This window comes from Condylura cristata, unplaced genomic scaffold (genome assembly GCF_000260355.1).
Source record: "Condylura cristata isolate star-nosed mole 26May11 unplaced genomic scaffold, ConCri1.0 scaffold00017, whole genome shotgun sequence".
NCBI lineage: Eukaryota > Metazoa > Chordata > Mammalia > Eulipotyphla > Talpidae > Condylura > Condylura cristata.
In genome coordinates, this window is record NW_004567118.1 from 3,332,419 (window position 1) to 3,354,863 (window position 22,445).

Genomic DNA, 22,445 nt, shown 5'->3' on the forward strand with positions numbered 1-22,445 from the left:
TCAGCCGCCACCTGTCCTGTGAGCCACAGGTGGGTGGGATGTTCAGAGCCCCTTGTTTACCGAGTGCTGGCTAACCTCATAAATCTCTTCTCACCCTGCCCTTTAAGACACTTCCCCATTCTACAGAGGAGGCACCCAGCTTGGGGAACCCCCAGCTTGAATGTACCCAAGGTGAAATCTGGGGTGAAAACCTCCCTGTGGGTTTCTAGAGCACGGTACCCCTATCAGAGGGGGTATTCCAGGGTACACAACTCTGTTCTGTGCTGAAACTTTATTTTAAATATTTACTTATTTAGGCATACAAGAGCTGGGGCACAGACCAGATGTGCAGGGGGGGCTGGGAGGTGAGAGGATTCACCAGAGATGAGTGAAGAGCAGAACAGGCGGATCCACTGAAATGCTCTGCTGAGGGGAGCAGTGGGGGGACAGGAGAGGTCTGCTGCGCCATGTGAGTCAGCTCCCTGGCCGGGGATCAGACCCAGCTATGGTGGCTGCACGGCTGCAGCTTCACAGTGCTGAGACTTAATCTCTTGCACCACCAGGGAGGTCCCCGGAAACTCTGACGAACTTACAATTCAAACAACGGTTTTGACTTAGGAGGTCTCAACTAGACACAGCCTTCCCAAGAACCGAGTGGCCATCTTCTCTTGTCCCTCCTTGGTAACCAAAGCCAAACTGACTAAAAGTCAGGGGAGTCTCGGGAATCTAATCCCTAACCAGGCCTAATTCTTGGGGAAAAGTTTGCAATCCTGCCTTCTCCCTTCTTTTGTCCTTTACAGCCCTCTTAAACAGAGACCCCAGTCAGACACAACTTGGACTGATGCCTAAGTTTATGCTGCCCAGTGAGCAAATCGAAGACACCCAGATAAATGCTCATTTATCATAGCCCTTTTTTCCCCTCTCAGTTGACAGCTTCATTCTGTTTTCAAGAGTTTCAAAGCTTACAAGCTGTCTCCCCTCTGTCATGTGGGGGCTGAGCTGGCGCCCCATTTCTTTCTAAAGCTTCCTCCGGGCCAACCAGGTGCTTGGCAAGCTGACCCAGTGGCCGCGGGCCGGGCATTCACAGCACCACGCCCAGGCCTTGCCACCCCCCACCCTGAGACCTGACGTAGGCCTTTGGGGTTCCTTGGTGTCCACCTGTTTCACGCCCTAAAAGCACTTCGTAGCACCTCTCTCACCCCTTCCATGAGGACCATGGACAGGCCCTGGGGAAGAGATCTGTTTCCATGTTCCCCCTCAGTCACATACTAGCTGGACCTTGTTTGGGGGTGTCTGTGTTTCTCACCAGAGTCAGGCCAGACTTGTGCCTGCAGGGAAGTGGCACCCTGTTTCCAGTCACTCGTTCACAACGGCTCTGTTGACAATGGTGCAGGTGAGGAAGCAAAGTGACAGATTCGGGGTCTGTCAGAGTGAAACTATGTATTTAAAGTGAAAGTAGTGACAGAGGCAGAGGTGACCTGCGGGACACAGCCCCCGGTTTTTCCTACTAAAGAAAGATAAATCTCAGCTTGAAAGTCCAGTTGAGTGAGGTCTCCCTGGCCCCTTCCAGCCCCCGCCCCCGCCCCGCGCCCCTTCAGTCACCCCGCCTTTCGTCGCCTTCCATCCTGTCAGCCTGATCTGTGGTCTGCTCTTCGGAGCCTGTTTCCACCAGCCCCTCTGACTCGCTCCTGCTGGCTTCCAGGGGTGCCTCCTGGGGTTCCTCCAGTTCCTTTATGCTTGATTCGGAGAGGTTTTGGTCCAGTTGTGAATCCCTCCTAAAAATTTCTCTTGATTCTCTTCTGCCCACCTCGGGCAACTTCTGATCTACTTCTTTGGAACTTCTTATGCCTGGTGCTCCCGATACCACCTTGGCAGCCTCGCCTGAATCTCTCCCCAGCTCTCGGGGTTCCCTCCTCCTGAAGGAGCTGGCCTGAGCCAGCCCTCCGCCCGGCCTGTACCCCTGGGTGTCGCTCGCTGCGGTGCCCAGGTCTTCCTTGGACACGTCCTCTTCGGTCTCTTTGTCGGTCCCGCCGCCGTGTTCTCTCTCCCAGTGCTTCACTACCTTCTCGGAATCATGTTTCGTTCTTCTTGGGGTCTCCTTCTCTGTCGCCTTTGGCTTACCCTGTGCAGGTGTTTCTTCTGAAACACAAGGGAGAGAAGGGAGGGGAGAGTTGGGTCCTCTCTGGGCCTGGGTGGACCCCGGCCGGTGGAGAGGCTGGGAGACGGCTCCCCCTTCTGAAAGGGGAGGAAGGCATCTGCCGAACGCCGAGCCGCAGCCCTGCCAGGCGCCGGGTGTGTGCCGCGTGCACCATTCGGCCACCACACGTTGCACGTGTCACTGCCTCGAGTTTGTGATCAAAGGGCCTGAGACTGATGGAAAAAGAAACACACGGAGGTCGAACTGCAAAGAGAGAAATGGCGGTCGGGATTTGAACCCAGAACAACCGTGGCCCAGGAGCAGTCCTTTCCCAACAAGAACCCGCCCAGGCGCTGGGAGAGAAGAAGCGCTCCGCCCCCCCCCCGCCCCCCCATCCTCACGGCCTTTGCCCCTGAGGCCCGGAAGCAGGTCCGTCATCTGTCCCAAGGTTCCCTGCAACAATACCAGCAGACCGCTACTGGAAGTTGAGCTGGACGGCTGTCTACAACCACCGCGGCCTTGCTCCTCGCTCCTTGTTTTTAACCAAGGCGGAGCAAAGACGCAAACGCCCTCCCGAGTCTCCACTGCGCGAGCCCGGGGCTCGGCGCGCAGTGCCGGAGCGGCTGCGCGGGCCGAGGAGGGGTGCCATGCCGCCACCTGCTGGTCGGGGAGGGAAGTGCTGGCAGCTGCGGCCAGAGCCGGGGCCTGGGGCGCCCCGCGGGTCCGGGCGGTGTCTGGTCTCATTTAAGGTTCCTGTGGCCTCTGACAGCTCTTCCGAGGGCAGAGGGCATCCCTCTGAGGGTCCCAGTCACCACATGGCAGGCACTGGATGATAGGGCTGACACCTGGCTGCTCAGGGGCCAAAGCCCCACATTCCAATTCTCCAGCCTGCTGCCCCTGAATCACACAGGGCTTTGGCCTTGGGGCCTGGCGGGGGCTCTGTCCCCACAGATGACAAAACCCCAGCCCTGGCTGAAGATACACACAGAGGGGCAGAGGCTGTCCTTGTCCCCAGGAACAGCCTAGAGCCAGTGGCTGGAGCCTGAAGCCTGTGGCAGGACTTGGAGCCCTGAGTCCTGACCTGGGACATCAGCGGTCAGTGCTACCCATTTCCCGGCACTCTTGGAGGGCTCAGGAGAGTCAGTCCCTGGAGGGCCTGCTGAGAATGCCAGGGGAAGCTCTGGCTGACGTCGGCTTCCCTTCCTGTCTCCCTCCTTGCGCAGGACCCAGCCAGAGCAGGGGCTGGGGTGAGGCTCAGGCTGTGTGTGTGTGGTGGTGGGGGGGGGAACAACCTACTACTTCCTCCCCCAAACGCCGCGAGCAGGTGCAGCCCCGGCCCCTCAGCTCACCGCTGCCTCTCTGACCTCTGTGGCCCGGCTCTGGCCCCAGAGAGCAGCCCCACGTCGGGAAGAGTGTGGATCCAAGGGAGACTGCCACTTCCCCAGGCAGACCGTGGACCTTACTCAGCCCCCCAAAACAGCAGCTGCCTCTCAGGGCGCTGAGTACCAGTGAGAGGGCTCCCGCCTGGGCTCGGCCCACTCCTGCCACACAGGCGCCCCAGAAGGATGGCACTGTCGGCCCATGCCTCTGTGCCCCCCTTTCCCTGCTAGGAATGCCTTCCCTCGTCCACCTGCCCCCGGAAAAGCCGTGGGGCCCCTTTTCAAGGTGACCCCAAGGATTCTTCTTCCTTGGAGGCTTCCCTACCTCCCTGGAGAAGCCAGAACACTGGGCTCTGTCCTCACAGGGAGTGTGCCCGCCTGTGCACCCGTCCCGCTCTCAGGGTGCCCCTGGGTGTGGGCTTCTCTAGAGCAGGACTGAGTCTGCCCCCGACATCTCACCCCTTCCTGGCATGAGACAGGGGTTCCACGATATTTGATGGAAGAAATGCACGTGTGGCTCTCAGGGCAGAAGTGGGGTTCAGGTCCCTGGGGAGAAGGATGGTGCCATTGGGGGCAGGACACAGGGTGCTGGGGGGAGGCGAGAGGCGTGGTGGGGGTGGGGGTGGGGCCGACGGGGCCCTGTTCGGGGCTCGGGAACTCACCTTTCTCTTTCTTCCCATAGAAAAGTTCCCTGTAGTTGGTTTTCTTCAGCTCTTGGACGATGCCTTTGTTAGCGTCATCCAAAGCCTACGGGTAGTAGAGGGAACTGGTGAGCTCTCCTGACCCCTGCTTGGCACCCACACCTTGCCACCCACACCCCAGCCCCAGGGCGCAGGGCTGGGCAGGGCTGGGCGCTGACCTTGCCACCCTCCCCTCTCCTGGCTGGCGGGAGACTCCTGCCCGCGGGCAGCTTACGTTTCCACACGTGGCTGCCCCCGGGACTTGGCCTCTACCTTGGCAGCCTGTCTGTCCGCTGTTTTCTGCCCTTTTTGCCTAAAGCTTTTTTGGCTCTAGCCAACACAGGGAGACACCTAAGCCCCTTGCACTCACAGGGCAGCCAGCCATGGACAGGACTCAGAAACACCCCGCGCTTGGCCGGCCTCAGAGGGGCGCCCCAGGTGTCCGCAGGTTCCCCTGGGCCTGTGAACCTCTGGAGGGCAGGCTCTGCCTTCTTCCCCACAGAAGACCCCATAGCTGGCATGGGCAGGGCACCACAGACTTGGGAAATGGCACGGAAGAGCCACGGGCCTCGCACCTCCCTGCGGGTAGCTTGCCACTCCCCCAGCTGCACAGACTCGAGGCCAGTCCAGGAGGGAAGGGTCAGGGGCCGGTCTCAGGAGGTCATTCAAGGCCACGACACTGTCTGGCCCAGGCAAGAGGGACTGCTCTCTGCCTCTCCACCCCTTAGTTAGACCCTTGGCTGCAAGAGCCCCCACCCAGCCTTCCACTGTGGTCGCTCATTCTGAATCCCCCTAGTCCCCACCTCACTGGTCATGGACAGGAGGTGTGGGGGGGGGGCGGCGGGTGTTTTCAACTTCCTGAGGCCAGGACCAAAATTGCCACCTTCAAGCTGGGCAGCCCAGAGCCAGCTCCTGGTCAGCAAATGTGTTCACTGGGGTGCCCCAAGTGCTCGCTCAAGTGGCGAGGCCTAGGTGGGAGCGGCCACCCCAGGAATCCAGAACCAGTGAGGGGAGCGGACTCCTCAGAGGAAAAGCATGGGAGGTGCCGGCTCTGGGCCTTGGGCTGGGTGAAAGCAGGCTGCAGACTGCCACCCCATTGGGGCCTCTTGGGAATCTCCCTGCCGGGGAGGTAATGGCCTCACCCACTGGGACCTCTCAAGCCATGAGCTAGCCCCTAAGCTGGGTGCCCAGCGGGCCAGGCCACTTCTCCGCCCTTCCCAACTCTTAGGTCCAGGCTGGATCCACTGCCTGCCTGTGGCCTTTGACCCTGCTCCCCTTGCCGGGAACCCCACCAGCCCTGGGACCCCTCAGTGCCACACCGCCGGGCCTCAGTGTCCTTGCCTTTCTCAGCCTGGCCGAGCTCTCCCCTCCATGTCTTCTCTAGTTCTGGGGGTGACTCCCCAGGGCCCCCTCGCTCTCCTGAGTGCCTGCCCTGCCCACAGCCTGGTCCCTGGGCCGGGCCACTGGTGCTTCCTGCTCACTGTTCTGCACTCTGGCCTCTCAGCCAGGCACACTCCCCAGGGGCAGGGCCTTGCCCAATTCACTCTAGTAGCTGCTTGTTGGGGTCCAGCTATGTGCTGTGGCAACTCCGGAATGTTGACATGAGAAGGCTTAGGGGCAGCAATCTGGCGGTGGCCAGGGGGTTCACGCTAAGCTGCCTGTGCATCTGCCACAGCGGGGTGCAGCCCCGCCCCCCAAGGTGTGCATTGGCCTAAAATGGCTCTGGGAGCGGTGGGGTACCTCCAGGCTTCCCGCCAGCCCATGCCTCCTGAAGCCTAGGGTCTAGGTCAGTAAGGCCAGCAGATGTTTCTGCAACCCCAGGCATGCCCTGGCTCTGCACCCTGGGGTGGCCACAAGCCACGCCGAGCACTTGGTACAAGGGGAGTGGTGTGGCTGGGAAGCGCAATGTTGCATTTCCTCTGCTGTGACTTCATTTTGAGCTAACTGACCCTGTGGCTGCCTTATTGAGCGGGACGGAGGCCTGCCTTCCGGCGTCTAGGCCGTTCAGTACAGAGAGATACGGACAACAACAGGAGACATCTGGGGCTGGGGGCCAGGAGAGAGGCCCCGCCCAGGCCAGGGCTCAGAGCCCATCTGGGAGAGGGGGTGTTGAAAGCCAACGCAGAAGGGAGCTCGCCAGGTGGAAGAGCTGGGCCAGGCAGTTTCAAAGCACATTCCGGGCAGAGAGAACGGGCTGGCGTGCAGTGCTAAGAGGCAGTTCGGGGACAGGCAGGGGGCTGCCTTGGTTGGAGCCAGAACTAAGGCGGCTTGCTGCAGGGGGAGAGGTTACCACAGGCTTCCCAGCCCTGGCCAGGAAGGGCCTGGAGCGCTCTCCCAGGAAAGACAGCAGAGGATTAAGGCAAAGGGGTGAGGCAATCACTCCTCTGACTCCTGGAGGAGGCAGCACTGTCCAGACCTAGACTCAGTCTAGGAGGCTTCAGCCTGTGTTAAAGCAAAGAAAAGAGAAGCCAAAGCAGCCACCACATGGGGTACCAGCCTGGGGGGGGGGGAGGGGGAGAGTGAATATGGTTGTAAAATTCCTGTTTCTGTCTTCTGTTATGGTGCAGCCCCCAGCTGCCTGCCCTCCTGGTGGGTGATAGGCAGCTGAGGAGGGTGGAGAGCGCTGAGGGGCTGAGGGCCGCCCCCTCCCTCCACCCACCCTGCTCCCCCCGCCCTCCTCTTTCCCCCTCTTCCACAGCTGGGGCTCACACTGAGGATGGCCTTCTGCGCCTCATTGTTGTGGACCAGCTTCGCCCGCTCCAGAGCCTTCTCAAAGTTGTTCACGGCCGACTCGAAGTCGTTCAGCTTCACTGGAGAGCAGGGGACAGGCAGGGAGGCTGTGCTGTGTTCCGCACCATGTGGGTGGGGGCCACCGGCCTGGGGTCCCCGGGCTGGTTGGCGGTGCCCAGGGCCGTCAGCAGGCCAGGCCCCCGCATCACTGCCCGCCACCTCCCCCTCCTTTCCATCATGTTCTGGGCTGTTTCACGACAGAGGGACAGAGCCTTGGGCTCCCGCCCATTCGAAGGGTCAATGAGGGAAGGGGTCTGGGCGGGGGCCAGAGCACACGTCAGTGTCTCCAGGGCAGGGGCACAGCCCCATCCTTCCCCTATTTAGATCATTCCAGAAGAAGACATCCATAGTTTTAAAATGGTTATTCAATTTTTTCAGAAATGCCGTGGAGACCAACATATGCAAGGGCTGGACGTGCGGGGGCGGGCGGCAGCTGGAAGCGCAGCCCCCACTCTGGGGCCCACTCGGCCCCCCGAGGCCGGGCTCGGCCAGCTTGTTGGTGCCGGGGCGGGGACTGGACACGCTGACTGACTGGCTGATGTTTGCCCGGAAAGAGCCCCCCTTCAGGAAGGAGGGAGAACAGTGGCCGTCCCCTGCTCTTCATACACACTGCTTTCTCTTAGAACCTGGCACCCCCGGGGCCTCCCTGGCGGCGCAGAGGTTAAAGTGCAGCTAGCGGCAGCTTGGGTGCGAGTTTGATCCCCAGAGGCGACCCACGTGGTGTGGCAGACCCCTCCTTACCCTCCCGCTGCTCCCCTCAGCAGTGTATGTACTTCCACGATTGCCCTGTTCTGCTCCCCGCTCTGTCTCTGGTGAAGCCTCTCACGACCCCTGCACCTCTGGCCTGTACCCCAGCTCTGATTGCATTAATAAATAAAATCTTTTTTTTTAAAAAAAAAAAAAGGAACTTAGCATCCCTAAGCCCCCTCTCCCAAGAGCCGCCTGGGACCCCTCGGGAGAGTTGGGCTTGCGCCGGGTCAGTAGAACTGCAAAAAGCGACCCCATTGGAAAGCAATGCAGAGAGCATGTGGAGTGACGGGAAGTGGGGACGAATAACTGGCTTCTTCAACACATGAGAAAAGGAGTCACAGGCCATCGGAGGCGGCGCAGAATGAGCGGCAGTGCCGTTCGGAGCTGCAGGCCCAAAGGCGAGTCTTGGAGTAAGAATGCGGGGTGTGCCGGCCGGAGTGGCCGCTGGGCTCTGGCCACAAGGGGCGGGGCTCCCGCGGGGCTTGTGGCCACGTCCTTTTTTTGGCATATACTTTTCTAAATACTGTAATTAGTGCAGTAGCAGTGGGTTTTGTGAGACTCTTCTTAAAAAAAAATGCGGGGTCTGAGTAAAAAATGAGCTTCCCCCCCACTCCCCCCCACTCCCCGGGGCAGCTGGGTACCAGGGCCGCTGCCACCAGGAGCCACAGCCAGGGCTCACCCCGGGTGAGCGAGTTCCGGTTCCAGCCCCCTCACTCCCTCGCCAGTGACCTGGAGCCATTTCTTTTGAACGCTAGCTTATGAAAGGCTTCAATGTAGGTACAGGTAAAAGGAGACAGTAGAGTGAGCCACCGTCACATCACCCAGCTTCACAATTAGCAAAATATCGCCACTTCTGTTTCATCTATTCCTCCTTCTTCCCTGCCCCTTGCTGGTTTTCTTTCCGTTTTCTGGCAATTTGATTGAGATATGATTCGCGTTATAAAATGCACCCATCTGTGAGCACACAGTTGTATGATTTTTGCAGAAGGGTAATGAATCCCCACCACTAACCCCAGGTTAAGGCACTCCCATCACGCCAGAAAGTTCCCTCAGATGCCCCAAACTCTCAGTTCAGCTTAATATCAGTGTTTTCCTCAAGGTGGCCAAATGAGGGCTTCTCCCCACTCTGAGAATCAGAATTCACTTGGACGGGGACACACAGGTGCATGGGACCCCCAGCCCGGCATGGTTACTGGGCCTGGGGGTTGGGGAAGGTTAGGGGGGCCTCTCGGCTGTACCTTGTGCTTGTGCCACCAGAACGCTGGCATTTAGCTGCCACTCAATGTCCCCTTCTTCCTCGGCACACTGCTGGGACTTCTCTCCGTAACTCTGGGCCTGCCAGGCCTGGTCCAGCTCCAAGTAGCAGCGGCCAATCTCATGGAACAGCCAGGTTTTCTCCAGAGTGGTTTTCGCCAGAGGGATCTTTTCCTCCCACCTGGGGACCGGAGCACAGAGTTAGCTTGTTCCACTCAACCCCTGCACTCGGCCATAGGTGAGCAGGGCTTCCAGCGGATGAGAGGAAAAACTGTTCTACATTCACCAGGTCTGTTAGATACAGAGTGAAGCTAAGAAGCATCGACAGATTTTTTAAAACTATGAAAGCTATTCTAATAGAGCTATGGGATCAAATTTGACAATACAGTTGAAAATCATCTTTAGAAGGAACCATTTGAAATAACATTAAAAATGTGTGATGATGGCACATGGGTGACTTGGTGATGGGAAACCCACGGGGATTACAATTGAGATGAAAAAAAAATGTACAAAATGATGTAAAAATAAACTATTATTTTTAAAATGTGTGAGAATAGTCTTAAACGGGAGAAAATCAGCACACTATACAGTTTGGAATAGAGAAATCAGTAAGAGCAGGGCTAAAATTCCTGCTTGTCGGGCCCTCCCTGATGGCGCAGTGGGTTAAAGCGCAGCACTGTGAAGCCAAAGCCACTGCAGCCTGATCTCGATCCCCAGCCAGGGGGTGACCCACATGGCGCAGCAGACCTCTCATGAACCGTCCGATGTTCTCCTCAGCAGTGTGTTGTCAACCTGCTCCCCACTCTGTCTCAGGTGAAGCCTCTCAGCCCCTGCACCTCTGGCCTGTACCCCACTTCTGTATGCATAAATAAATAAATACTTTTTAAAAATTCCTGCTTGTCTTTGGGTAGTAGGATTGCATCATTTTTGTCCTACTTTTCTGTATTTTCCAAATTAAGATTTTAATATATATTAGGCATATATTGATTATAAAACACTTTATTATAAAAAAAAATACAGATGGGGCCTCCCTGTTGGCGCAGCAGGTTAAAGTGCAGCACTGCAAGCGAGCCAGCTGCAGCCGCTTCTGTGCGAGTTCGATCCCTGGCCCCAGAGGTGACCACATGGCACGGCAGACCTCTCCTGGCCAGCCCGCTGCTCCCCTCAGCAGTATACTTTGTCCATCTGCCTGTCCTGCTCCCCACTGTGTCTCTGGTGAATCCTCTCAACACCCCACCCCTGTGCCTCTGGCCTGTACCCCAGTCTGTATAAATAAATAAAAAAATCTTTAAAAAAAAAATGATACGGATGGGTGTGGAGGTCTCATAGTCCGACACGTGGACACCGAGTCTCATTCAGGAAAACAACCTTTTTGTCTCTCCCAGCTCAGGCCAGTGCCCAGGTCAGGCCCTCCCTGGTGGTCCCCTGGGATTCAGTCACCATTTGGCGCAGGTCACTGGACATCAAAGGCCAGCATGGGAGTCTGCGGAGCTCAGACCTCCTTCCCTCAGCCCTGCCTGACTGCCCTGTCACAGCACAGTCCTGGAAGAGGACCCAGAAGTGGAGTCCACAGCTCCTGAACTTGCCGAGGTAAGGACCAACTGAGAGCTTGTTAAAACAGGTCCCTGAGCTCTGCCCCGCACCTGTAGAGTCAGAATTTCTAGGGGTGAAGCCCGGTAATGCGCGTGCCTTGCAAGTACTCCAGGTAGTGCTAATCACAGTTGTGATTGTTGAGAAAATGCAGGTTCTATTCTATTAACGAAAGGGATGAGTCCAGAGTTTGCAAAAGGCTGCCGGGATGGCCTCACAGAGCCAGGAGCCCAGCTCAGGTCTGGCCTGGGCCAGGCATTCTGGCATGAGAGTGGCAGGTGCCCACAGCCTGGGTTGGGGAAGGGACAGTCCTTGGCAACTCACGTGTCGATGGCTTGCTGGAATTTCCCAACTCTGGCAAAAACCCTGCCGATATTGTCAAGGGCTCTCGACTTGGCATCAGGAAGGTCACTGTGAATAAGAAGCAAGTCATGCTGTTCACCACAAGTTGGCTACTCTGAGGACTGCACAAACAGTAAAGAAACTGGTCAACAGGGTAAGAAGTAAAAACAAGTAAGAAGTGGGCATTTTAAAAGAAGTCTCCAACTGTTTTTAAGATGTATTAATGCACACAAGAACTGGGGTACAGGCTAGAGGTGGGAATGAGAAGGTTCACCAGAGACAGGCAGATGGACCAAAATACACTGCTGAGGGGAGCAGGGGGCGAGACAGGAGCGGTCTGCTGCGCCATGGGGGTCAGCTCCCTGGCCGCGGATGGAACTCGTGTGGCAGTGACTGCAGAGTCCCATAAGTCCAATTCTTAACTCAGAGATACGAGTATGAGGGGAACTTGTAATTTACCCAATTAAAAATGTTACAGGGGCCCTCCCTGGTGGCACAATGTGCTAAAGTGCAGCACTATGACGCTATCACAGCACTGCAGTGTGAGTTCCATCCCCGGCCAGGGAGCTGACCCACATGGCACAGCAGACCTCTCCTGTCTCGCCCGCTGCTCCCCTCAGCAGTGTACTTCAGTACCTCTGCCTGTTCTGCTCCCTGCTCTGTCTCTGGAGAATCCCTCACCCTCTGCAGCTCTGGCCTGTACCCCAGTTCTGTATGCATAAACAAATAAATCTTAAAAAAAAAGTTACTGGGCCCTCCCTGGTGGCACAAGGGTTTAAGTCTCAGCACTATGAGGCTATTGGAGTCACTGTGCCATGGGTTTGAGCCCCGGCTTGGAGCTGACCCACATGGCGCAGCAGACCTCTCCTGTCTCCCCACTGCTCCCCTCAGCAGTGTATTTCAGTCAGTCTGCCTGTACTGCTCCCCACTCTGTCTCTGGTGAATCCTCTCACCTCTCACCCTCAAGGACTCTCCCTTCCCCAACCCAGGCTGTGGGCACCTGCCACCCTCTGGCCTGTACCCCAGTTCTTGTATGCACAAAATAAATAAATCTTAAAGTAAAAATTCCTCCTTCCCAACAAATAAAACCAGAACCTCCCTCACATCTCAGACCCCCTCCTCCAGCAGCCCCTCTCTCCCTCCCAGGCAAGCCTGGGGACTTCCTCAAGGGCCTGCAGCCAGCAGGCTCCCCTGGCCTCAATGCACTGCTCCTCCCCTGACTCAGCCCTCAACGTGGCCGGCCAGGCCCGCCCTCCAGGGTAGGTTCAGTGCCCACCGGGCAGGACAGATGACCATGAGTGCTGAAACGCCTTCCTTTGGAGCCATCTAAGGAGGCCCTTTCCCGGTACATTCTTTCAAGACCCAACAGAGAGAGGAGTTGCTTTTGTTTCGAAAACCCTATGTATGGGTACATGTTCACAAGCAGGCCGGTAGGCGTACTGGAAAGGGTCAGACAGGCACAGGGCTGGGTGTGCCACGGGAGGGAGGCAGGAAGGGCGCGGCTGGGGAGGAGGCCCACAGAGGCTGGTGGGGCTGGGCTAGAACCGTGAGCCAGGGAGGGTCTGCAGAGCTGCAGGCACCAGGCTCCTCCTGGGCCTGGGGGGCCATCGCAGGATAGGCGCCTGAGGGGATCGAGAGGTCTGGGCGGAAGACAGGGATTCCCCTGTGCACAGGTTAGAGGTGGGGCAGGCCTGAGGTTGGGGTGAAGGAAGGGTGTAGACACCTTGGACGGCTGGATCCAGCGGGCCGTATGCACACCTCTTATTTAATCATAATCCCTGTGCGTGGGCCCTTATGCCGTCACTAGAGATGAGGAAACAAGGGGAGCATGTAACCAAACCCACGTGGCTCCAGGTGCCAAAGCCAGGCAGCAAGGTCAGGTCTGTCTCCAAGGCCGGTTGTGTCTGATGGTCCCGCTCAGCATGATGAGGCCGCGAGGACCCGAGCGCAGGCTAGGTGAGCTGGACCCGAGCGCAGGCAGGAGGCCAGGAAATACAGACCCAGAGGGAGGCCTGGCCTGGGGGCCAAGAGCCCAGAGAGGGCCTGGGGAGCCAAGCAAAAGCATTTGGTTTTAACCTGCAGACACGGAGAGGCCAGTGTTTGTCAGAGGGGGAGGAGCGTGGGCAGAGGACAAGCAGCGTCTCTGGAGGTGACAAGTGGTGAGGTGCCAGAGAGCTGGAAGCGGGGGAGGCGGCCCCGTGAGTGGAAATAGGTTGATGGGAGGCTGCCAGAGGCCCAGAAATGTGGGGGGAGCAGAAACTGGGCAGGAGACAGTCGCAGAGGCACTGAAGGATAGAGGATAGAGGCAGGGCTCTGAGGGGAGCCTGCAGTCTGCGCAGCGGCTGGTGGGGGGGGGGGTTCCTCTTAGCATTACGTAGTCCTGAGGCCTCCGTGTGCACATCCACATGCCAGCCTCCCTCGGGCCCGCTCGGCTAATGTCATTCATGTGCATTGGACAGAGGAGGGACCCAGGCTGAGCAAAGCTAAGGGGCCCCATGCCTGGGAGGCTCAGCGCTGAAGCCCAGCGCACCACCACTCTGAGCCCAGGCTCTGGGGCCAGCCCCTGCCTGATCCAACCCCGCTGCTCTGGCCTGCCCTTGGCCACTCTCCCCTGGCAAGACTGTGGCCAACCCTGCCTTCCTCCTGCCTGCCTCAGGGCGCACACCTCAAGAACTCCTGGGGCTTAATTTCCCTTAGAACTGGACAAACACAAACTTCACAGGGACGACTAATTAGCGGTAGCGTGTGTTTGTTTGCAGCTTGCAGGCAAATGATCCTTAGGTCTGGCCTGCATGATGGTTAGTGGACTTAGCTGCACGAGGCATGCCTGGGGTCGATGAATGCTTGGGCAAACAAAACAGCCCTAAGAGCCTCGGCACTGGGAGCTTTGGGGAGTTCCGGGCCACCTCCCTCCGCTTTGTGGCAAAGAGGCAAATAGCCTCGGCTTGTCCTTTACCCCAGTCCCAGTCCAGGTAGGCTGCTCCTGAGGGTGGGGGCGGATTCTACCTCAGGCAAGCAGGGCAGAAAATGGCTCCAGCAGCCCTGGCAAAGGCTGAGACAAAGCACCAGCCTGGAGGCCCAAGGCCTGCCCTGACACTCACTATTCCTTGGCGATCTCTAGGTCCTTCCGGTGGCTCTGCAGGGCGGCGACCATCTGCCCCAGCTCGATCTGGGCATTCCCTATGCAGCTGTACAAGTTTCCAACCAGTTCATCCTTGTTGGGCACTTCCTCCTTGTTCCACTCCAGCACCTTCTTTAGGACTTTCTCAGCTTTCTGAAGGCTCCCATCCGCACTGCCGCTGGTCAGCACTGGGGAGGGAGAGGCGGTGGGGAGGTGGGGGCAGTCTAGGAGCCACCTCCCCACCCCAGATTGCTCCCTCCCCACCTGGGGCCCGGCCCCCTCTGGAAACACCACCCACGCATATCAATCTCCTCCAGGCTCTTGAGGATGTAGCGAGCTGTCTGAGAGGGGCGGCGTTTGCGGTCCCTCAGCCATTTCTCTTGCATCAGCTTCCGGTCCCGCTCCCTGGCGTAAATGGGCTTCTGCTGCCTCCAGAAGTTACTGCGGGTGTCCAGGTAGTTGATGCCCGTCATGATGAGGTCCTCCACGGTCAGGCCATGCCTAATGGTGCCCTTGATCAGGTCTGTGGGGAAGGGTGAAGAGGAACCAACTAGAACTGGCATCTACGGGGTCGCCTCCTCTTGGTTCAGGGTCCCTGCCGCAGGGCCCGCTGTGGGCAGCTCTGCCTGACTTTGCAGGAACAGGAGGGACAGTGGGAGCACACGCGGGGCAGAGTGGGTCTGTCTTGGCCAAGGCAGCCAGAGCGGCCCCCTCCTCGGGGTACACCCATTGCTCAGAGTCTGCAGAGGCCACTTGTGACAAAATGTAAGGAGCAAGCAGGAAGGACAACGCTCAGGGTCCCCGCATTGCAGTCCCTGTCCTCAGGGAAGGTCAAGTCTAAATGCAAGACCTGGCTCAAGATGCCCATGCCAACGGATTCCCCAGGTGCCAAACAGGCCAGCTCGTGCTGGTCACTGGAGGCGTGTGCCCTGGTCCTGCCTGCCCACCTGCCCAGAGGCTAGACACTGTGGCAAAGCTGCAGGGCCACTTGGGGTAATGTCCAGGCCACCTCTGGCCAGCACAAAGGCTTCTCTGGAGGGAGGGAGGTGGTCAGGCCAGTGACAGAGATGTGTCAGCAGTGCAGCGGCCCCGTGACACAGACCTGCCTGGAATCCTGCATCTGACCTTGAGAAGTCGGTTCTGGAGAAAAGGCATTGACTGAAGGGTGATCACCTGAAGGGTGATCCCCTCTCAGGGGCACTACTCCCACCCGCCACGCTATGGAGACATTCATGTCGGGCTCCACCGTCATCCTAGTTACTGTCAGCGTGGGAGGATGAGCATTGAACTGGAGGCAAGGAGGCCTGGAGCTGCAGAAACAGCAACTACTTGTCACCTGGGATGAGTGACTCATTACTTAGAGGCTCTAACTCTTCTCTTCGAGCAGGAATTGGACAGGTGGGATTTCAGGACAATCTAGTTCTGGAAGCCTAGGATTCTCCTTCTAGCACCTCCCAGCTGGATTCCTCTGCCCATTATGCAGACCCCAGGCTAGGGGACACCCTTCAAGGCCTAGGGTATCCAAGCCTCCGGTGGTCCCTCCCAGAGTCCTACAGTGCGTAAGAACCCTGGTTGTGAAGTTGGGCTCCTGGATTCAAATCTGAAAGCTAGGTCACTGCTGGGCCCTCACACATGCCGGCATGAGGTACTCAGCCTGCTGTGTCTCAGTTTCCTTATCTGTGAAATGAGAATGCTAGTCAACCCTGCCCAGAGGAGCATGCTAGCTGTTACTAGACGACAGACTGTCCCTGTCTCGTGCAATCTGCATCCACCCCAGAGTTCCTTTGCGCCAAGATCCCATTGCAAACCAAGTATCTGAAACCTTCATCCAGCAGGAGCTTCTCCAGATACTCCTTGTCCACGTACAGCTCTCCCAGGAGCTGGCGGACAATCTTCTCATTCTTGAGGGAGGCCTTCCGCTTGTATTCTCTCTTGGGTTGCTGTAAGTGCTGTCTCATGACAAGCTGAGGCTTCTGCTGGGCTTTCATACTCTGCGAAGATACAGCAGCCTCAATGAGGAGCACAGGGTACCCACCCACGGCCCCAGAGTCTGGGACCCCAGATTTCTCCTCCAGGATCTCTCTGTGGGCCGAAACCAAGGAACAGTCAGACTCCCAGGCCCCTCTGGAGCTGGGCAGAGTGCCAGGGCTGCCCATCATGACAAGGGTAATCACTCCTGGACAGTGTCCCTAGGACATGTGCTCCTCAGGTCACTGGGGCCACTCTCCTCAGAGAACCACGTCTTTCCTCAGCCTCAGACCCAGGGCCCTTACCTCAGCTTGCTTGCTTAGAAAGGAGAGGTCCCCTTTGTTCTCTAGTTTAACCGAAGATGGACCTGTAAGGGCGAAGCTGGGACTCAGGTCTGCCAGGCCCCCGAGCATGACCCATCACATATTTTTATGTGGAAATGGCTGTCTTGGGCAGGAGGATGATGGAGACTGTGGCAAAGCTGACTCTGAGTCAGTCTCGCAGGCAAATGGCACAGGGTGCATGGTACATGCTCCTAGGAGCTCAGCAACCAGCCCCCGCTAGCCCAAGGCATAGCAGCCAGATTTCCAAATACTGGAAGGCCCCACGCCATTGCCAACCAGGGGCCAGCTCGGGTCCTCCGCCCTCCTGCCCCTGCCACGAAGGCAATGGGGAAGTCCAGCCCTTGGTGCGTAGATGATAAAGGGGGAAGGCAGGCAGTCAGGAGCCCATTCCAAACCACTGGCCCCAGGCCAGCGAGGCCTACTATGAGAAAGTCTGGTACAGTAGGTAGGGACTGGGCTCCAGCAGACGGTTCCCAGGCCTCCACAGCCAGCAGCAGGCCAGGTGAACTCACCTCTTCCTTAAACCTATGGTTTGAGAGTCTTTGACAAGGACAGGGCCCCAAGGTCACTCACTTCCCACCGAGTTGTTGATGGCTTCCTGTGCTTTCTGGATCCCGACTTTGAATTCCCGATCAGGTCTTAGTTTGTAGCCTCGATGGTAGAACACCAAAGCAAACTCAAAGTCTCCCATGGTGTACAAGGTCTCAGCCTTTTGTAAAATCCCCTGGAATGAAAGGAAGTGAAAGTGGACAGACTAGACTTAACAGGACTCAGGTGTGGCAGCAGAAGGGTCCAGGGTCTGGGATCAAGGTTGGGATCCAGGGAGCAAGGGGTAAGTGGAAAGAAGCTGGCATCAAGGGCCAGACCATTTGGCTGGTTCTTCAGCCAGGGGTTGCTGCAGGCGATGGCAGTGGGGGAAGCTGGATTGAGTGTTCACCTTGCAGAAGGTGGGGTCAGCGTGGAGTGAAGCCTCAGCATCTTTCAGGGAGTTCTCCAGCTCTCCCATCTTCAGGAAGCACTTGGAGCGGGCAACCAGGCAATTCTTGTCTCCATTCTGAAGGTGGAGAGCCTGAGAGAGAACCACTCTGGTTGGCAGGCATCCAGGAAGGCAGGGTAGAGGATGACAGGAAATAGTGGCCCAAACCGTCCTGCCAGAGGCTCAAGAAGACTCCTCAGGTCTGCAGACAGGGTTCTGGGTCTCATCAGACCCAAGCAGCACCACAATGATTTTTGCTCAGTCACCCTGGTCAGCTCTACCCCAGGTTGTCCTGAACCAGCCAACGTGTGGAAGCTACTGGTTGCGTTGTGAGAATAGACCACTCAGGTGAAGCTGAATTTCCCCCAAATATCTGGGATTCCTCCCCTCCTCTCAGGCAACAGAATCTCAGGATGTTTGGGGCATGCCAAATTCAGCCACAAACCTGAAATGTCTGTACCTCACACTTGAAAGAGATTTCAAAATGCTTGACTGTTGACAGTGTGCAACTTGAGTTACCCCTTCCACTCCGCCTGTCTTTTTTTATTTTTTATTTTTTACATAGTTTATTGAGAATGGATTGCTATGTCAGGCGAGGATGATGAAAATGCCAAGAAAAGCTGCTACAGAGGGAGTAGGGCGCTTCCCTGGCTCCCCACCCTCTTCTGTCTGAGATCATTCTCAGAGGCAGTGAGGTACAGACCTTCCAGAAATATCCGGCTATACCCACCCCTTTCTAAGACCTTCCTATTGATACTTTTCCAGGAAGAGGAAGTGGCTTCTGTCTTTCTTAGAAACAGACCATTTCTCATTCAAAGCTCCCTTCCCTAGTGGTGTACTTTTTCTTGCTGCCTTTTAACATCTGCTGGAGGGAACAAGGTCCAGAAAGAGAATGAGTGGGAGCAAGGCACCTGAATTCAACTGTTGGCCCAGCTAGTCAGTCATTTCTGTGTTTAATGTGTCTGGGGTGGTCAAAAGAGACAGGAGACTGGATTGCAGTAAAGAAACTTGACTTTGGGAGGAGTCTTGGGACTGGTAAGAGGGCTACTCACTCAGAATAAGGGTGGACTTTTTGTACGGCCAATGCCTGAGTTAATTTCCCAGCCAGGGAGCTGACTCACATGACGCAGCAGACCTCTCCTGTCTCGCCAGCTGTGCCCTTCAGAAGTGGATTTCTGTGGATCCGCCTGCTCTGCTCCCCCTCTGTCTCTGGTGAGCCTGTACCCTTCTCACTCTCCTGCTACCCCCACCTCTGGCCTGCACCCCAGTTCTTCTATGCAAATATATATATATTTTTTTAATTTTATAAGTTTATTTTTACATATTTTTGTGCATTTTCCCATCTCAGTTGCAATCCCCTTGGGTTTCCCATCACCACATCACCCATGTGCCATCACCATAGTCCAGTGCATTTCCCTCCCCTATGCAAACATATTTTTTAATCTTAAAAAAAAAAAAAAAGAGTGGGCTTTTTGTTGTAAAAGAAATTGTCATAAGAATATCCAATAGCTTCCTTGTGGTGGTCAGCACCCGAGCAGTGGAGTTTCAACTCTCTATAAAACAAGGTAGTAACAATACCTCCCGCATAAATTTGACCTGCACTCCGCAGTGTGCCTGATACCCTAAAACTGCACCCAACCCCATGGTATGGGTGGAGCAATTCATACTAAGCTCCTGTACAATATTGTTATTTACTGACCACCTTCTGAGAGCAACCAGGTGCCAGAGATGTCACCACTTCTACAGTGCAGCCTCCCAATCTCCCCATCCAAGATGGGAAATTGACGCTGGTCTGTGGAAGGAGGCAGACAATCACAACATACTTAAGTGAATAAGTAGAAGGGGTCACGGTGAACGCAGAGAATGGTTATTAACAATAGGGCCAGGAGCAAGTGGAAATTGAGGGAAGATGTCCAAGCAGTAGGTTGTCTATGACAGTAGTGTATCAACCAGGAACCAGAGAATAATAGGGACAATAGGGCCCCCCAAGCATCAAGAGGACCTCAGAGTTACCAGGGATCAAAAGTGGGGGTGGATTCAGAGTGGCACTCACGTTGCTGAAGCTCTGAGCGGCTTTAGCGAACTCCCCGCACAGATAGAGTCGCTCGCCCTCGGTCATGTAAGAGGAAAAGGTGCTTCGCAAGCCATCGGTTTCTGCGTCTGACATGGTGACGGGATTCGGAGCTGCTGGAGCTGTAAACGGGAGGAAAAGAAGCCGGAGAACATCTGTTTGGCTTGTGGAAGCCCCGTCGCTTAGCAACGGAGAGACTCGAGTTACTTCCGGCCCCTCCCCTCATACGCGGGGGCCGGAGACCCTGGTGCTGCGGGTGCGGCGTGCGCATGCGCCAGTGAGCCGCGCACCAGGCCAGGGAGTGACCGGCGCGTGGACAGCGGCTGCAGGGCGCCTCGTGCTGCGCTCTTTGCCGTGGCACGCTCCCTCGGTTCTCTACAGTGTTGCCTTGAGTCCAGAACTTGCAGCCAGGAAGGCAGGAAGAGCTTTAGGGGCAGAACTCCAACAGGGATAGGGCGTACCTGTCAAGGATGAGTGCGTGACATGTCGCCTCGCTGGGCTTGGAGTCACTGTGACCAGGGTGACCCTGTCCCGGGCGCTCTGAGCCTTCGTTTTTCCGACCAGTGAACGTGAAGATAATGAAACCTTCGGGGTGTGAGGATTTGTGTGCGACTAAGTGGAGATAACAGGGTTCAGATTAATTATTGCAGTGCCTGCTGCACGTGCCGACCAAGGGCTTGTCTGACATCCTTCTCCATTGCCTCTTTGTCCCTCCTCCAAATAAAGGCGGGCAAAGTTCTTCTAGGTCCCAACAATACCTTGTCTTTACTCCATTTAAGTATCAGATTTTTAATGTCTTTACTCCATTTAAATCGGTAAGGAGTTTTGGCAAATTCCTTAGCCTTGTTTTCCCAGAATTCAAATGTCTGGCAGAGAGTAAGAGCTAAATAAGTCATTGTGAAAATTTAAATGCTAAAAATATATCCTTAACTACACACACAAACACAAATGCGTACTTGCAAAACTGGAGAATCTGAATAAGATCAAAGGATTGTATCAGTGTTAGTTTTCTGGTTGCTATTATGCTAAAGTTGTCCCCCTACACACACAGTTGAGGGAAACTAGATAAAGGGCACAGGGTTTCTCTTTGTATTATTTCTTACAACTCGCATCAGTCTATAGTTATTTCATTTTTTTTAAAGTTTAAAAATTAAAGAATGTCTTTAATAACCAGTTTAGAAAAAAATTTGGTCCCTTCCCTGGAAGAGTTCTATCTAATGAGGCAGAGAGATGCATAAATAGTAGTGACTACCCAAAGCGATAAGTTATTCAAACATCTGTGTACCTGTGAGGGAGATGAAAAGACTAGTTTCAGACTCAAATGAGTACATAATTCAATTAAGATCTGGGATAGGTTAGAAGTGGCTCACAAAAGAGGTAACACTGAGTTGAGACTGAGTAGGGAAGGAGGTGAGGGAAGACCACCTTTTCACAAGATGTATAAAGAGTATCAGCCTGTGCACTGGAGTGAAACTGTCTTGCTATAGATTGTTAAAATGGTACATAGTCAGAGTCCTCCCTGGTGGCGCAGGGGCTTAAAGCACCACATTACGAAGCTCTCCGAAGCCACTGCAGCACAAGTTCGATCTCCTTCCAGAGAGCTGACCCACATGGCGTGGCAGACCTCCCTTGGCCCACCTGCTGCTCCCCTCAGCAGTGTACTTCAGTACACCTGCCTGTTCTGCTCCTGCTCTCTGGTGAATCCTCTCACCTTCCTGTACCTATGGCCTGTATCCCAGTTCTTGTATGCATAAATAAATAAATCTTACAAAAAGAAAAAAGAAGTTGAAGCTTTCAGAGAAGATGGCCTCTGTCCGCTGGCAAGCTGTTGTTAGCACCACGCTCTGATCTAAATAGCTTCACTTTATTTTATGCATAGTTGATCACGTCTCTCCTGATAAAATGTAAGCTGCACATGGGTGAGCATCTTTCTTTCCTTCACTGTTGTTGCTCCAGTGCCCTGACATGTTGCAGGTATTTGCCAAGTATGTATAGAATGAAAGAACCAGTTTCAGGTCACATTTTTGTAATAACTATTTCCTTGCTTTTCTTATAGCTTTCCCATTCTAGCATGTACCCACTCTAAGACAACTTAGGCTTGCTTGTTGGAACGCTATGTAAATTGAACCACACCATCGTTGTTTATGCTCCACTTCTTTTGCTAAACGTCACATTTTTGAGATTCAGTCATGTTTTGTGTAGCTGCACTTCACTTTCCCCTGCTGTAGTTTTTCATTGCATAAACATATCCTGATGCACTCATTCTTCTATTCAGTGGTTCAAGGACATCTGGGCTCTCTCCAGCTTCTGCAGTCTTGCCTGTGTCTCCTGGCACATGTGTGTGAGAGTCTGCAGGATGTGTACTTACACGGTGGCCACAGGGTGCTCGTGCACGCCACCCTTCGACTGTACTCATAGTACCTGCCAGCTCCCACAGGGGCTACGTCCCTCTGCCTACCTAGTCACAGTAAGACCACCTCTTGGGCCTTTGTTTCCCTGAGTTTCCTTTGTAAAATAAGAAACTTAGACTAGGGGATTGCTGAGGTTGCTTTCATCCTGACACTCCTGTATCTGTGATCAAGGATTAGTAGCACTGGGCCCCATACACATCCCTGAGACATCTAAGTTAAGAGGGAGAGAGGTAAACAGAACCCACACTTAAGATGAGACTCCCAAACATCTCAGAGGGAGGCAGGTCCTGCTTTTTTTTTTAATTTAACATGATTTTTCATATCTCATGACCCTTTTGATTTTTTCCTTCATTCATCTAAAAATGTAAACATCACCTTAAAGGACAGGGCAGTTTGTCAGCTCCCTTCCAGGGAGTTTAACAGAAACCTTCCAGGAGACTGCCAGGTTTCCCTAAACCTGGTTCTACTTGTGTTATGATAAATAAGCTCAGAGAATACTTCAGTCTCTTTTTGTCCTGTGATACTCTTTTCCAGAGTTAATGACCATTTGTAGATGACGAAATGTGACGGAAATTATGACTTTATTCTTGTTTTATATATTCCAGTCCCAGTCATCTGGAGACATTATCTGAGCAGTCTTATACTTGCCAGGA

The 22,445-nt window shown here is 55.2% G+C and overlaps 2 protein-coding genes across 2 annotated transcripts in view; one reads left to right on the top strand and one right to left on the bottom strand.

The window, feature by feature from the left end:
- Nucleotides 1–22,445, top strand: part of ACLY (ATP citrate lyase) — a 61,066-nt gene that overhangs the window by 370 nt on the left and 38,251 nt on the right. Inside the window, exon 2 of the mRNA XM_012726135.1 lies at nt 10,355–10,559. The gene's annotated coding sequence lies outside the window, so the exon portion shown is untranslated. The remainder of the gene's footprint in view (nt 1–10,354; nt 10,560–22,445) is intronic.
- Nucleotides 439–20,538, bottom strand: TTC25 (tetratricopeptide repeat domain 25). Its single transcript, XM_004684951.2, has 12 exons — nt 19,364–20,538; nt 17,272–17,403; nt 16,908–17,058; nt 16,296–16,357; nt 15,845–16,013; nt 14,321–14,545; nt 14,003–14,210; nt 10,884–10,970; nt 8,954–9,150; nt 6,885–6,985; nt 4,158–4,242; nt 439–2,118 (listed from the first exon to the last, which is right to left on the bottom strand). Exons 1-12 carry the CDS (start codon nt 19,475–19,477, stop codon nt 1,574–1,576), a joined length of 2,076 nt encoding a protein of 691 aa, XP_004685008.1. The 5' UTR covers nt 19,478–20,538; the 3' UTR covers nt 439–1,573.

What these genes read in the sequence shown, in the direction of transcription:
- TTC25 (XM_004684951.2), bottom strand. Translation starts at nt 19,477, where the DNA reads ATGTCAGACGCAGAAACCGATGGCTTGCGAAGCACCTTTTCCTCTTAC. An exon ending in CATCAACAACTCGGTGGGAA is followed by an intron (nt 16,358 to 16,907) that starts GTGAGTGACCTT and finishes TCGCCCTTACAG; the next exon opens with GTCCATCTTCGGTTAAACTA. An exon ending in TCTGGTGGCACAAGCACAAG is followed by an intron (nt 6,986 to 8,953) that starts GTACAGCCGAGA and finishes CCTGCTCTCCAG; the next exon opens with TGAAGCTGAACGACTTCGAG.